The 15,779-nt window shown below is 39.4% G+C and overlaps 1 protein-coding gene across 1 annotated transcript; it reads left to right on the top strand.

The window, feature by feature from the left end:
* The first annotated feature begins 240 nt into the window (after positions 1 to 240).
* LOC104275903 (POU domain, class 6, transcription factor 2) lies at positions 241 to 13,075 on the top strand. The gene is made up of 3 exons (XM_009871994.1): positions 241 to 407; positions 9,342 to 9,510; positions 12,518 to 13,075. The coding sequence occupies exons 1-3, from the start codon at positions 320 to 322 to the stop codon at positions 13,020 to 13,022; spliced, it is 762 nt and encodes a 253-aa protein (XP_009870296.1). The 5' UTR covers positions 241 to 319; the 3' UTR covers positions 13,023 to 13,075.
* The last annotated feature ends 2,704 nt before the right edge of the window (positions 13,076 to 15,779 follow it).

Below are 15,779 nucleotides of genomic sequence, written 5' to 3'. Positions count from 1 at the left end.
TAAGTATTTAGCTCTGAGTTAGATAAGTATCTGGTTAAACTGAGAAAAAGTGGAAAGTCAGAATTTGGAAGAGCTCAGATTGCTCATGCTGTAACACTCTGTCAGCTGAACTAAGCCCATAGTATATAATTCTCCTATGCAATTTGTTCCCCAGGAGTAGATGGGTGAGATGATGCATTGAAAGTTTCCTTATATTGCTTCATTTTCTAAATACCTACTTTTGCATTTCAACATATAGCTCCATCAGCCCTCCCAGACGCAAGCGGGACAAGCAGCCTCACAACCCAATCTCCTGCATTTGGCTCACAATCAAGCATCTATGTCTCAAAGCCCAGTGCGTCAGGCTTCCTCTTCTTCCTCCTCATCCTCCTCCTCTTCAGCTTTGAGTGTTGGCCAGTTAGTCAGCAGTAAGTATTGCTCCTTGTCTATCCTTAATGCACCTCTCTGTTTATCCTCCTCACTACTGAGTTCCCTGATCTGCTTTCACGCTGTTTTTAATTTTTATACACTAGACTTTATATTGCTAAGCAGAGTGACTCTTAACAGCGAGAACTGCTAAGTTCTGTCGTGGATAGGGCTTAAGGTAAACATGCCTTAAGAAATCATAATCAGTGTTAAAAATGATCATAAAAATGGTTGCAGCCATTAATTGATTTATGAGGGCAATTCCTCTAATTGAAATGTAGCTTAAGTTCTTTGGAAACGAGAAGATTTTGAATCAGTCAATATAATGAATTATATGTATATTATAAATATCTTATATTATAAGTTTATAAATATCTAAAGGTCAGGTGTCAAGAGGATGGGGCCAGACTCTTCTCAGTGCCATCCAGTGACAGGACAAGGTCACAAACTGGAAAACAGGAAGCTCAACCTAAACGTAAGGAAATATTTCTTTACTGTGAATATGAGAGCACTGGAACAGGCTGCCCAGAGAGGCTGGGGAGTCTCCATTTCTGGAGACATTCAAAACCCGTCTGGTGTGTTCCCGTGTGTTCCTCTAGGTGATCCTCCTTTAGCAGGGACATTGGACTAGATGATCTTCCAACTCCTACCATTCTGTGAATCTGTGGGTTTGCTCAGAATGTGGTGGGCAGACAAATCTTCCTTTAGTTAGGCTGCTTGTTCTTTACTGTTTGTTTGCTTAGTGTGCAAATCATTTTAAAACCCCTAGCACTGCACAAATCTAGAGGATGATTTTTCTTGTCAGAAAAAGCTTGCACAATTTAAACAAGAATAGTGAAACAACTGAGTTTCAGTGTTAGGATTATAACAGCTGACTGCCTGAACAGCCCTTTGTTCCAGATCATATAGTTCAGAGTTTTTACTATTACCTTATCAGCATTAACATTTGTCTTTATATAGCAAAACCAACAGGTTAAAGTATACATAAGAAGCATTAACAGTTTTTTGCACATCCGCAAAAATCTGGGTGTGCTGGATGACCTTGTTCAAAAATACCCCATGTACATATTTCAAGTAAACAAACACTATAGCTCGTGCTGTATTGGTAATGTAAAATATATGACTGATACAAGCTTATGAAGGGCTTGGAGAAACTATAATGCAAGGGAAGATGTGGAAGAATCTTTGTTAGATTATTTCAGAGATTGTTCACAAGGGGAAATTACTACATAAAGTTACCCCTTGTCTATGTGGGAAAATTGACTAAAATAGCTAGTGCAGAGTAAGTTACTTACAAATGGCTCATCCAGAATAGCCTTCCTTGTGGATATTCTTATTAGAAAAATATTCTAGAATAACTGTCGTGGGGCAGAGTACTCCTCAATAGTTATTCCAGTCAGTTTCCCCATGTGAATAAGTGCACTACACAATAAAAACCACATAGAAGACCTTTTAAGTTTACGGTATAAATCCATCAAAAGTTAGGAGATGCTAGAAAAATAGTTGCTTGCTCAACTGTGTGCAGTTCCTTTTAGAACACATAATCTATGGTAACTATATACATTATGATTAAAATAATGCAATCATGATTTTTTTCTCATCCTTCTTCCAGTGCATTCCCAAAGGAACTGTTCTAGGGAAGCAACAGAGTTACTAATCCAGCAGGAAGGCTGTTGTCGCAGGATTTGTTCTTCACATAATTCACTAAACTGTACCCCACTTTGTACAACTTAAACATTTGAGGTAGGGAGCTGTAGAAGGGTGATGGATGGTCTTGCTTTGGGTGGTAGAGAGCTGAGAGCTGAAGCTTTCTGTCTGCCATGTAATTCCAGTGCAGTGGCAGGCAAGTCACTTAAACCAGATTTTCCACAAGTGCTCCCTCAATATCCAGCTTGAGAGGACTTTTACAGAAGAACCTGGCACTCACTTTTAAAATTTAAATTGCACTTTCACTGTGGAACTGTATAAAGAACCATTTAAAGACATAGTCTAAAAAATCATTTACTTCTTGACCTAGACTGAGTACCTAAAAATGCATTTTCCCTTACTATCTGTCTACTTCTCTGTGAATGAGAAGGGGAAGACCCTCATCTTGTAGAAACACAGGAAAATAAGTAAGGATTTTTAAAGAAAGAGAAGAGCTGAAAAAGAAATATCTTTGATGAGAAGCTCTGAAGCCACACAGTGAGCAAATAAAAAGGCAATACAACAATCATTTCCTCTGTAATGAAGCACAATTCATCCTTTGTACTGGATGAGGCAGGGGTCTAGTGAAAAACAACTGGTAATCTAGGGCTCAAAGGGTATGCTACACCGTGTTGTGGGCCACCGTAACTCCAGCATCTTGTAGCATCTGAGCGTTTATTTTGCAACTCTAGGGATGTTTAAGTGTCATTTTGTGTTTGGCTAAATTCCAAGGTTGTTACAAAAGCAGAATAGTAATGTAAATCAGTCATAGAGTAAGATAATGATTATAATCATGGATGGAAATGTAGGACCTTCTGTGGGTTCAATGGATGGAAAAGCTGGTAAGTTGTATTATCTCTCTAAAAGGACTAAGACCAGATTTGACTGAGAGCAGAGGAGTATGGTGCACAGGAGTAACAGTTTGGGGAAGGGGGAAGTACACTAACAAACATAGACTTTTTACTTGTTTCCCTCAGGCTTGTCTCTTCCACCACTTGTCATGCTCTGGTCCCATTATACCTCATGTTGTTCTCCACACGATCTGTGCTCCTTTGCTTTTGTTACTCTTGTCTTCTCCTTGCAGTCCATCATTCCTCAACTCTTCTTCCCATTTCAGTTTCCCCCCAGTTCCCAGTCAGTCTCTGTCCCCAGACCATATCTGTGTCCCTTTTAGCAGCCATTTTATTAGGTAGTTTCTGTCATCCTCTACCTTGTGTTATCAGTAGTGACACCTCTTCTTCCCTGTTCTCTTTCCTCTACCACAGTGATTACTACTCTCTGCGCAGTCATGCTCTTTCTCCCTCCACTCCAGACTCAAATACTCCTTAGGAGTCTTCAGGGTGGTTGGGGGGTTTTTTCCCTTCCATAATTTATTTTTTTTTCAGATTCAGGGTTAATTTTTGCCCACTCTGCATCCAAATCATGCACACATCACTCCCACTCTCCCTGGCAGCAATCAGAGGAGCGTGGAAAATGATCATGAAGAAGAGAGGTGAGACTGTCTTTACTGCTGTCCTGGCCCAAAGGAGACCAGAGGCACAACCATAGGAGTGGGCATTTTTTCCATCTATTCCATCAGGACAGATGAAATCTTAAAGAAGACTCCACACAGAGGTCTATCATAACTCTAACAAGTAGATATGAGCTTTGGAGGCTCATCTGCTTGGAGGCAGAGTTTTACTTGGGATAGAAAGAAGCCCACTGATGACATAAAAGCTATATCCCTGACACCTATCAAGGTCATGTTACAAGTCATATGATAACTGAAACTTCTTTAATAAAAGAGGTTATTACTTTTTTTTTTTTAAAACTAGGCAGAACAGCTCAGAAGTAGTTGACCTGAAATCTGTCTTATAATGGCAAATGCTAGGCAACTTTGCCATAGTTAGTACCCAGCCTGGGATAATGAATGTCACAGAGAAGATAGTCGGGGTGCTTCTCCCTGGCTCAAAAAAGAAGAAAACTCAATAAAATCAAGTGGGGAACTCAAAGTAAAGAAAATATTTCTCATGCAATTAGACTGAAGAAAGCATTACACATGGGAATCCATTTACTGGAACCCAGATCTTAAGAGTATTCCAAAGGAAGAGGCTATTGATAAATATCTACTGTAAAAAACACATGGTGATAGTTATACATAAATAAAAACTTATGGAATTTTTCTAAATTTATGTTTCAAGTTTGATCCAGTCATCTAGGTGGATGACCAACAGACCAAGTATTGCATGGGGCTGATCAACCCGTTTCTGTCATTTATGTAGCATTATCACACAGACAGAAGAAAAACAGTCATCTCGATGATCCTTAATGGCTATCTAGTCTTAAGAGCATGTAGCCAACCACAAACTGGAACTAACACTGCATGTGTAAGCCTACTTGAGCTGGCACATAAATGACTGTTCCACTGTACAAGAGAGCTACTTGCTGGTTTCTATTACTGTGGAAAGATCCTACAAGAAAATAGAAAATGTGGTCAGTTCAGTAGGGGAAGATTAAACCGTCTGTGTAATGAAACATGAAAAAACAGACAGGATCCTTTACAGATTTTCATTGTCATTGATAGTACCATCTTTTTAGACAAATAGTCTTAATTCATCTTCACAAATATGAAAATTGTTTCATGTGACTGAAAACCCATTTGCACAGACCTGTGACTGCACACAGGGAAACAAATAGACAGAAAGTCATCCCTGTTTTGCTCCTTTGCAGAACCCATTTAGCTTATGGGTGCCCTGAAGGGCAGGCACACCACTCTGTCAAGCGTATGGCCCATAATTGAACAAAGCCTTCTTAGCATCCCAGCTCCCACACTGGCTAGCAGAACTTTGTACAACAGAGCTACAACTGAAATCCAGTGTCTGTCCAAGCCCATTAAAAGTCTTTTAGTGGAATGAGACCTGCAATGGGTCAGTGGTTCTGAAAGAAATCCATAGGCATGAAAGGAGCAAGAAACAACTTGTGGCCTCCTGAACATCTCATTGATTGCTTTACCGCTCCTGAAGCAGGAATATTGTTGTTTCCTTTTCCTCATTCATTCTAAAGCTGCAGTCCAGCAGAGGCCCTAGAGTCAGGTACCTTGGCAGAGAATCACCATATTCCAGAAATTGGTGCTAAATATAGTAAAGTTCATGTAAAATTAAGCATATTCAACTACCTTATTCTGTTAATTGATTTGCTTGGAGCAATATAACTTCAGTAAATAATCATTTGGGACAAGATTCTGCAGACTTGCAATAAAGAGAGTAAGTCTCTTTACAGGAGGCTGCCTCATATCAGTGAAATTACTAAAGTACTAGGAAAAAGGGATCAGAATTGGCCATGTTCCTTGGTTTTGTTCCTTTTCATTCTAGTTCTTTATGATTTTACATTTTTTCTTTAGCATGCTTCCTAGTAATAAAAGGATGCATTTTTTCAGTTTTCTTTTTTTTCCTTTCCCTTTATTTTTTTTTCTGTCTTTGTTTTTTCCCTTGATTGTTATTTTCTTTATAGCTTCTCCCTTTTATCTCATTCTCACCCCTTCATTGTTCACTGGAAACAAGTGCTAATTATTTTAGAAATAAAAATCTTTCCCAAGAAATGACATTTAAAAAGAAGCTCTGCCTAAGCAAGGACCTCAAGATTCATCTCTACTCTGCCTGTCCCTTTTGTGTGAATACTTCATATTTTCTCATCCTATCTGTCTTCTCTTTTGCCTTTTTTGTTTTCGTTCTATTCTACATCATTATTCCTCCTTTTTTCCATTTCATTTTCCTCTTCTCAGATGTATCCCTCTGCTCATTTCTTTAACTTTTCCACCGTAAGTTCTCTTGGAGGAAATCACTGTTTTCCCCTCTTGCTCTGAGATTTCTGTCTGCATGAAGTTCTTTCCTTCTTCCCAAATTCATTTTACTGTCATCTATTACTATAAAATTAAAATGCCTCCCAAAAACAAATTATTCTTCTTGCTTTCCCCTGCGCTCCAGTCCATTTTCTGCTAACAATGCTTTGTCCTACCTTTCTTGACCAATTTACTTTCCATTACAGTTCCTTTGCCAGCTATTTTTACTCCTATCTGACTGGGGAAATTGTGTCCTGTAATCTCTTCTGTCATAGAACTCTGTGCAACAGAAATTTATTTTCTCTGTAGCAACTCTTTCCCCTAACTATTAAAATCACAGCATATTTGCACTCACCAACAAACTCCTGTGGGATGTTTCAGAAGAATCCAAAATGGGAGTTCTATTCCCTTTAGTAGGAAAAAAAGGGCTTTCCATGCAGGAGAGCCTTTGGATTTTACTTCTTCCACTCTGCTCATTGACTTTCACCATCCATCTGGAACGTCAGGGAGAATTTTAGCTAGCTTCCTTGTCCTAGACTCTCTGGACCCAGTAGTTTCTTAATGTACTCTGGGAGTCTTTAAATGCTGTTACTGTAGATCCCAACCACTCAATGACATTGGTATTCTTTATTTTCCTGTTGGCGCTGTGCTGCCTTCTCTAGGATATCCACTTAATTTAGAAAGCATCGGTTTATTTGCAGTCTTCAATAAGCTACTCTTCCTAAAATGTGAAGTGCTCTATACACTTATCTGTTCTGAGATCCCAGAACTTATTAAAATAAAGTCCATTATCTATTTCTGTATGTTTATGTATGTGTATGTATTAGTCCACAGAGTCCAAGATTATGTACTGATGGCACTTTAAAAACAATGGAGTAAAACAGACCAGTGCTGTTACATGATGATGTCAGTAGAGTAGTACATTTATCGATTTCAAAGAACTTTGAATCACACCCGGAGCAGAAGTTCTTCTGATTTAATATAAACACTATTTTCCCTAGAGTTCAGGGATACAAGCCTTCAGTGTTTTGGTCTATCTCTTTAAGCACTTTCCTCGTCACAAAGTTGCTATGCAAGAATGAAGCCTCTTTCTCAACAGATACTCCGCTACATATTACAACCTACACCCATATTCCTGAAATGCATCACAGGGTTTTTTCTCATCTCAAGGAGAGCTCAGCCTAATTGTTCTTTTGTCCAAGTCCCCTAGGCAGGAAAGGATTTTCCATGATATTCACAGTTGTACCAGTGCCACACCAGAAGGATCCAACAGATCTGGGCAGAATTTCTCTATAATCATGTATGAGCAAATAAACCTTTAGCTTTCTTATTTCCCTTTTTATTACTAACTGGAGTTGGGGAGGTTTATGGGTGCCAGATGCCATAGCATTTGTTACTTTTAAAGTTCTCTGGGAACACCTGAATTGCCCTTTGCCAATATCCCTAACAGCCTTAGTCAGAGGTCTTAAAATGAAGGAAGGAAAGAGGTGAGGAAGGCCACCACCTTAGTGCACTTTCCTCCAGGGAATCTTTGAGGCCTTTATGATTTATGACATTTTGTACATTTATCAGTTGCTCCTCAAAGACCCAAAGGGTGGATAAGCATCCAGCTCCATTCTGTGTCTCTGAAAATCAGAATTAGTGTGCTAGATAGACTGTATATGGGGTCAGTAGGAAAATTTCACACCTTTGAAGGCAATTACTTTACAAACCTGAGTGGCCCCTGTCATAGCACCTACTACTTAAAAGTAAATAATATGTACCTTAGATTTATACTGAAAGGGTGCATGCATGTGTGCATGGGTGAGCTCAAGCACAACACTAACAAGAGAAGAGATGATTCTGAGTGTGGAGCACTGTCAAAACTAGGTTCAGGCTGTGCATATTTGCCTGTATGTGTAGCTCATACATTCCCTGGTTGAATACATGAGTATTTTTAAAATACTATTGCTATGTGTGCTTCTTACACTCAAGCTATGAATTGACATAGGCTAAATTTATATAGCAGAAAGTCCTCTTCCATCTATTGTGGAACTAAAAGATTTTTTTACCAGACATTTCCATCACAATGGAATTTTACATCAGCTTTATAAAACCCTGAATATAAAAGCTTTGGTAAGGTAATGTTAAAAAGCCCTTAGCCATAGCAATACCAGCAAAATTCACTCTCATACAGGTTTCAGAATAGTAATGTAGTCTAGCACCATCCTTGTATAACTGCTTGCATTTACAGAAATTGATGGGTTATTGTGCTGCAGACTTTTCACCTAAGATGTCTGTTGAATGAGATGAAGAACAATAGAGATGTCTCACTGGAAGAATGGCTTCACCACATGCAGGATTGCATAACACCGTGAAATCTTCCACCATCTCAGTCCCATGCTGTCTCTGACTTGGCAAACGCTTTCATTTAGCCAGGGATCAGTAGCTCGAGGGGAAAAAAGTTCCATTCCCCAGCTGTTGTGTCATTTCCCTTGATAAGTCCTAAATTGACTGAGTTATCCAGCACCAAAGGAGCTTTCCTGTGGTAGACATGCTTTATTATGTGCCCTTTCAGGGACAAAGGCTTCTGTGTCAGTAAACTGCTATGGAGAGGAAGGACACATTTATTTGCACAGCATCATATGCATTATCTTCTAAGGGGCTAATGTCAAAGTTAAAAAACTGTGCAGCATTACCATCTGAAACTTAATGGCTGATGTTGCTGCTCCTTGATTATCAACCTGATGGGAGGCAGAATGAAAAGCTTGAAAGGCTGCCTCTCAGAAGGGCATATTTTGAAAGATAATATTTAAATTAAGGAGTTATTAAAGGCACCATTTTGTTTGGACTTGTTCACTTGCTGTGTTATTTTGGACATTTGGCTGCCAGTTTGGGCTAACCCTAATACCTAAGTATTGTGGAAAAGGGAAGAAAGGTTTGTGAATCTCCTTGTTTGACATTAATTTTAGGTAGAACGTAAAGTCTTGATTTCAAATTAAAACCCCAAGCAGTTTGTATATTTATCCCTCTCCACAGACTGCAAATAAATATACTAATACTTCCTTCTGTATGTGATAAGAATGAGAAACAGGGAACATGATCCATCAACCTGGGGAAGATTTTGCAAGGCACAAATGGCAGTGAGAAGTCCAGGCACCTCTTCACTCTGAGAAGGGCTGTCTGTTTTCAGGAGTTCAGCAAGAAAGTATGTATTTGAAAATTTTTCACCAGCACCTGGAAACACTGCAGCCTTGTTAGCATTTTAGCAATCTGAATATGTTTCATAACATACCTGACAAGGCAAGCTTGTTTCTGTTTGGGGAAGAAGAGAAAAGGATAAGTATTAAAAAAAATATGAACACGAACATCATGACAATGAAAGCTGGTGTAGGCCTAGCCTGCTCATATGTGACGTGAAGAACTGACATTAAAAAAAATAATATTTCAACAGATCCTCAAACAGCCACTGGAGAGGTGGATGGGGTGAATCTGGAAGAAATCCGTGAATTTGCCAAAGCTTTTAAAATCCGGCGCCTGTCCCTGGGCCTGACACAGACTCAAGTTGGCCAAGCCCTAAGTGCCACTGAAGGCCCAGCCTATAGCCAGTCTGCCATCTGCAGGTAATATCATAAACTCTCCTTTCTCTTTGTTCTTAATACTTACCCAGTTTATTGCAGGGAGGATGCTTGTGTTTAAGTCTTATGTTTAGAATGTATAATTTCATGTGGGAATTAAATTAGCCAATAATGTTGGTATCTGGCAGATAAAATGATCTTATTGCATACTCTAAAAGTAACTTTAGTCTTTTATTTTTCCTCTTCCTTTTTTAAACGTGATAAACAGTGATAAACAATGTTCCTGGCATTGAGACTTAATACAGTAGATGAGGTGGAGACTCTGCTGATCTTAGATAAACACCAGCTGACCCTCTTCATACTGTGCCATTTTTTACAGACAGGGTTACAGAACAATTATTTCATGGCTGCATCCCTGCTAAGTTAAAACCTGTATTACTGTGGTTAGCACTTCACATATAGGATGTTAATAATGATTTACCTAGGCAACACAGAAAGGAGAAAATTATCCTTCCTGCTATCTTGCAAACCAGCAACTATTCATCTTTTATCACCATGTTTACTAAAAAACAGACAATCCATGTATGTAAAGCAGAAGCAGAAATCTGCCCTAATCATAAGAAATGATAATGCACTCTTCACAGTAGTTAGAAGCGAACACCATGTATGTATGCATGTGTGTTACAGTAATCCCATGTTTATGCATGAGGTAACAAACATGCTTAGGTAACAGCTTTTTCCTCTTGGGCAATGCCTTATGGTCTTTCTCCATCAGTGAAAGCCAAGAAACCATCTCTAAGCTCATTTAAGTGGATTTTGTTCTTGGTGATCCATGAAATGCTCTGTCTTTTTATCTGCTCTTTATACTTCTAATGTATTCCCCATAGAACAGAAGTGTGCTTTTCCTGCAGTTTAAGACTAAGGTTATAAATAACATCAGTATGGGGTAGTGAGCTTGCAGCTCACATTTTGCTCGATGATTTTCCATAAAACCCATTGATTGTTGTTAAATATAAGAAGCTCCATAGGATCCTCTCACTTCTATGGTCTCCCCTACTGTTTTTTCTTATAAGATACCTCCCTGTAGAAAATAACCTTTATTCACTCTGTACAAGGATACTACTGCTGGGAAATTTGTTTCAAGACTTGTATATTGTTATACGAAACATATACAGCTGTATCAACACTAACAAGTAATGCCAATGATACGAATGCTATTGCGCCCTATTGCTAAGGAATAATTTTTTTTCTTCCTTGTAGTGAGTTGGTAAAGAATAGCTAAAACAGGTGGAGTTTTTAGCAATTGCCCATTTGTTGTAGACTTAAATTGTTGTTTAACATACTATAAAGTGGGAAAAATTCTCAAAACACAAGGACTGGGTGCAGAAGCTGGTCCCAAGTACTTGCAGGGGTTTTTATTTCCTTTAACAGTCCCAGATGGATATCACTTGGGGGTGTAATAACCTGCTATGACTGTGCATTTTGTGTTAAGCACCAAGACAATCTGCTTCAGTGTCAGTATGCTGTTCTGCAGAAATAGTAGGCTTAGCTTTTAATTGTAACAAAGGAGCTTCAGTACAAACTCCGGGGTAATGAAAAGGGCAGTAAGTTAAGGAACTTGAACAACCAACTCAGAGACTGAAGTAGAGTTTCCTGATAGCCTGTGCAGGTGATATCAGCAATATGCCACCTTGCTGATATAGTCTTCATGGAAATAATGGCATTTTCTTAACTTGATATAAAGCATTCTGAAGCATACACTTCAGCCTGAAACACCAAGGAAGGATGCCTTGCAGTCAATACCATGCTAGGATCCCAGGCACCAGTTACAAATTCTTTGGACTGCTAATATCTGAAATCATTGCTTGTCTTACTCTTTCTTTGTGAGAAATGCTTTATTTCTTGCTGGAATATTTTCTGCAGCTGACATGTGCTGAACAGAGATTCTAAAAAATTGCTGACTCCAGTCACCAAGTTGTTTTGCACAAAGATGTTGATTTGGTCGATTTCGTCTCCACTGCACATTGTGGTTAGCAGTGCTTTAGCACCGCATGAGTTGGAGTGTGCAGCAGCACTGCACAGCATTGCATTTCCTCAACGTTAAATATTGCCACATGCAGGGTAGACATAGGCAAAATAGTAAAATACAAATGGGTGACATCAGAGGACTTATCTTAAGACATTTTTAATGTGTAGCAAGAGAGGATGAACTTGGTAAATGAAAGAAACATGTACTTGTAAGATTTGAAATGTAAACTCAGCTTTTGCTTGTTTTTGAAAGGATTAAAGCTTCGTGTGACTGCTTTTCCAGATGTTTTATAATACTTGTAAAATCTGGTTTGGCAAAAGACTCTTGATGGCAAAATGATATATAGAAGACCTCATTTACAGGAAATGATATCATTCTGGTGCAGTTTGCAGAAATCCCACAATAAACATGGTGCCACGGTATATTAGTAGATTATTATACTGGATTTCATCTGGAAAACGTAAGTCTGTCTTTGCACATTGTGGGGGCAGTCAAGATAATTGCAAAATGTCCAGCTGTTTCAGCTGAACACCACCGTAGCTGTGGGAGTCTTTTTCCAACCCAGAAACGGAATATAGCATTAACTTGCAAACAGTGAAAATGGCTGAAAAATGAAAGGAAAGGAAATCTGATATTCAGAGGCCATTGGTTTGCGTTATTAAAGCTGTGGTGTTTGGACATCACAGGATGGGAGTGGAAATAAAAGGATTAATCACAAAGATGAGATGATAAAGAGCAATTGTTTTGATGTCATTTCCTGTAATTAGCCTTAACCTCAAGGGTTTTGAAGATCATTGGAAATACAAGAATGTGACTTATAACCTGTGTACTTAGAATTTTGTTGTAGTGCTCATTTTGTGTTAGCTTAAATATCTAGATATATATATATTTATAGATATAGCTATCTGATGGTTTTCGTATTCCATTGTAAATTGCCTCTGCCAGTCAATTAGGCAGGCAGGCAGGACATCCCACCCTGGCAGAGCATCAGTGTAAGACTCTTCTTTCTCAATTTTCCCTCAGACACACCATCCTGAGAAGCCACTTTTTCCTACCACAGGAAGCCCAAGAGAACACTATAGCTAGCAGTCTGACAGCCAAACTGAACCCTGGCCTTTTGTATCCTGCCAGGTTTGAAAAGCTGGACATCACCCCTAAAAGTGCCCAGAAGATAAAGCCGGTGCTTGAGCGGTGGATGGCTGAGGCTGAGGCCCGCCATCGAGCAGGTATGCAGAACCTTACTGAGTTTATCGGAAGTGAGCCATCCAAAAAGCGCAAGAGGCGTACCTCGTTCACGCCACAAGCCCTTGAAATCTTGAATGCCCACTTTGAGAAGAACACACACCCCTCTGGGCAAGAAATGACAGAGATTGCAGAGAAACTGAACTATGACCGGGAAGTAGTTAGAGTTTGGTTCTGCAATAAGAGGCAAGCACTGAAGAACACAATTAAACGTTTGAAACAACACGAGCCTGCAACAGCAGTTCCTATGGAGCCTTTAACAGACTCTCTGGAAGAAACCTCCTAAAAAAACCAAACCAAAACAAAACCAGACACAAAAAACCCCACACCAACAGATACATAACCATTCAAACTCTGTGAAAGCACCTGTTCCATCATCCTTGTAAGTAAAAGACTGAGAAAACTACAGGAAGGACAGAACAGTTTATAAATGTCCGTGGGTTTTCCTATTAAAAAAACCACAAAGAAACACACAACAGTTAGTGTGTGTGTGTGTCGTAGAATTAGTTCACACATAAAAGAAAAAAGCCAGTTTTTTTTTAAATGGACTTAAAGGAAACCAAATAACTGCTTACGTTTTTGCTGTATACTATGAAAATGTAAACACATTTTAAGGAAAAGCAAAACAAGAAAAAAAGAAAAATGAAACACCCCACTTTTATCTGTTTAAAAGTGCATACAAGCCTGCCACCTGGAGGAATGATCGCAGCCTTTCAGGTATCAAGTGCTGATTCTCTATGAAAACTATTAACCAAAGTCAGAAACATGGCATTGCAAACTAGGTTGTTAGTCTACTCTTTTATGAGTGTAAAATTGTGTTACAGATTTTTACATTTGTATTTTGTAAAGAGGAAAACAGCAGGATTAATTTCTCATCCTTGTTCACACCCCCCAGCAGGTGTGAACAAACAAGTGTTAAAGCCATTCCATAGTGGTCCCCTCCCCTTTCTTTTCTTTTAGACAACATTTTTGTAATATCCAAGTATTTTGCTGCCAAAAGTAATTTCTTTTTATGATGATTTGTGGGATTTGGTATTTCTCTTCCAAGACTGTATGTCTTGGTTTGACTTTCTTCCCTTTTTTTTTTTTAATGATTCTTTTTGCTCCCTGTCCCGCCCCAGCTAATTCTCCACCCCTTTCCTCAAACGCACATAGCCCAGTGCTGTTTGAAGATTTTTAAAAAGTGAAATCTGAACACTTTCATATTGATATGATGAAAGAGAGGACAAAGGATTAAGATTATGTCAGCCTACGCTGGACATTGTGCTTATTGTTAACTGTGTAGCTTGGGTGTTCTCTGTCTTTGGCCACGAACCCGGAGAGGTTACACAAACTCATTTTGTAGTATAAATATAAAATGCACACTTGATTCAATACTCCATCTCTGTTATGGTTCTCTTTGAAGCAACTTCTCTTCAAAGTCTGCTAGCCAAAGAAATTTCTTGAGGTTCAGATGCAAACAAACGGACAGACCAAGAAATTACAAGGGTGTTTTAGTTGTTACATCACTATGGACTGTTTCAATGGTAGTGCTTTGTTCCTTCTGCTTCTTTTTTTATGTCATCCCTATATTATTGCTTGCTCTGTTGACGTCTTCAGTAGAAGGACATGTTTCTGCAGATGTTTGCTGTGACCACTGGCTAGAGTAAGCAATCAGGATATAGGGAAACCCTATATCTTTATATATCCTGAATACCTCTAGGGAATAGTAAGGTAGGTCACCTGCTTTATGTTTCAGGTGAATTGATTTTCCTTGAAGAACAACTTATCTCTGTGGCTTCCATTTTGATTGGACAAGCATTTTCTAAAATACTGTGGTTATTGGACCTACAAGTATACCAAGGCTCAGAGGGAGAGAAAGGTGTTGCAGGTTCTCTATGGGATATGGGCTGACCCATGAAGGTCACCTGCAATTTTCATCTTCTGCCAAGTTCTGGTCCAGCCTTTGGGATCCAGCCCACTATTAGGCTGCATCTTGATGAGGACTTTCCAAAAGATAACATGGGAATTTGGTTCAGCTCACTGTAGAGAAGGCAGAGTAAAATTCTGGTGGTAGAACTCCTGATTGCATTCACTGACCTCAGGATGGTTTTCCTGGTCTACCCAGGACACTGAAGAAGATCCACAAAGTGCTGGAGTCTTCAAATAATACCTCTCTTACAGAGTGTTCAAGAACTCAAGTGAAACTTAGTGAAAGAAAGGGACCTCCACTGAATCTGGCCCTTGCTATTCTATTAATAGGACTTGCCTTGTATAATGGGGTATTTGCTGCATGGTTGGTGGAGTTTTAATGCTTCAGAGCCAGAAAGTGCCTCTAAATGTGAACACTCTCAAAGGTCAAGGTTGGAGAGCACAGAGGACCCAGTACTCCAGGCTGGGCTCGTGTCCGTCAAATGCATTTCAGACTTTAAGCTTCAGCAAGGGTATGTTTAAGGATATTTGCAGTACTGTTTTTACAACGAGGAGAGTGAGAATTGTTACTGACTCTTTTCTGACTATTGATACATCAATATCTGCCAGAGCAAAAAAAACACCTCAGTAACTACAGGCAAATTGTGAGGGACCAAAAAGGCAAGCATGTGAAGTCTCACAGCAACATGTGTCATGTCCCAAGCTTTCAGGATGATCATAGAATCATAGAATGGCATAGGCTGGAAGGGGCCTTAGAGATCATCTAGTCCAACCTCCCTGTTATGGGCAGGGACGCCACCTCTCGACTAGACCAGGCAACACATGGGAACTGAGCGGGAACAGAACCCGCGACCTCGGTGTTGGTCATTGTTGCCAGCACCATACTCAAACCACTGAGCTAACTGGCCCCCTTGATGATCACTCAGGTTCACTGATTCCGAGGCTGGGATTAAGTTGAGTCACACCAAAGATTCCAACACCAGTTTTATTTATCAATCACCTAACAACGATGCATTTCAGTCATCCACTTAACGCAATCACTACTCCTCACAACAACGAGCAAAAGAAATCACCTTGCCATAGCTAGCCTTTTGTTGAAGTCAGAAGGAGAGAGAAAGAAAGTAATAGAAAA

The sequence above is a fragment of the Apaloderma vittatum genome, unplaced genomic scaffold, assembly GCF_000703405.1.
Source record: "Apaloderma vittatum isolate BGI_N311 unplaced genomic scaffold, ASM70340v1 scaffold1126, whole genome shotgun sequence".
NCBI classification, from domain to species: domain Eukaryota; kingdom Metazoa; phylum Chordata; class Aves; order Trogoniformes; family Trogonidae; genus Apaloderma; species Apaloderma vittatum.
This window is presented reverse-complemented; position numbering and strand designations above follow the sequence as displayed.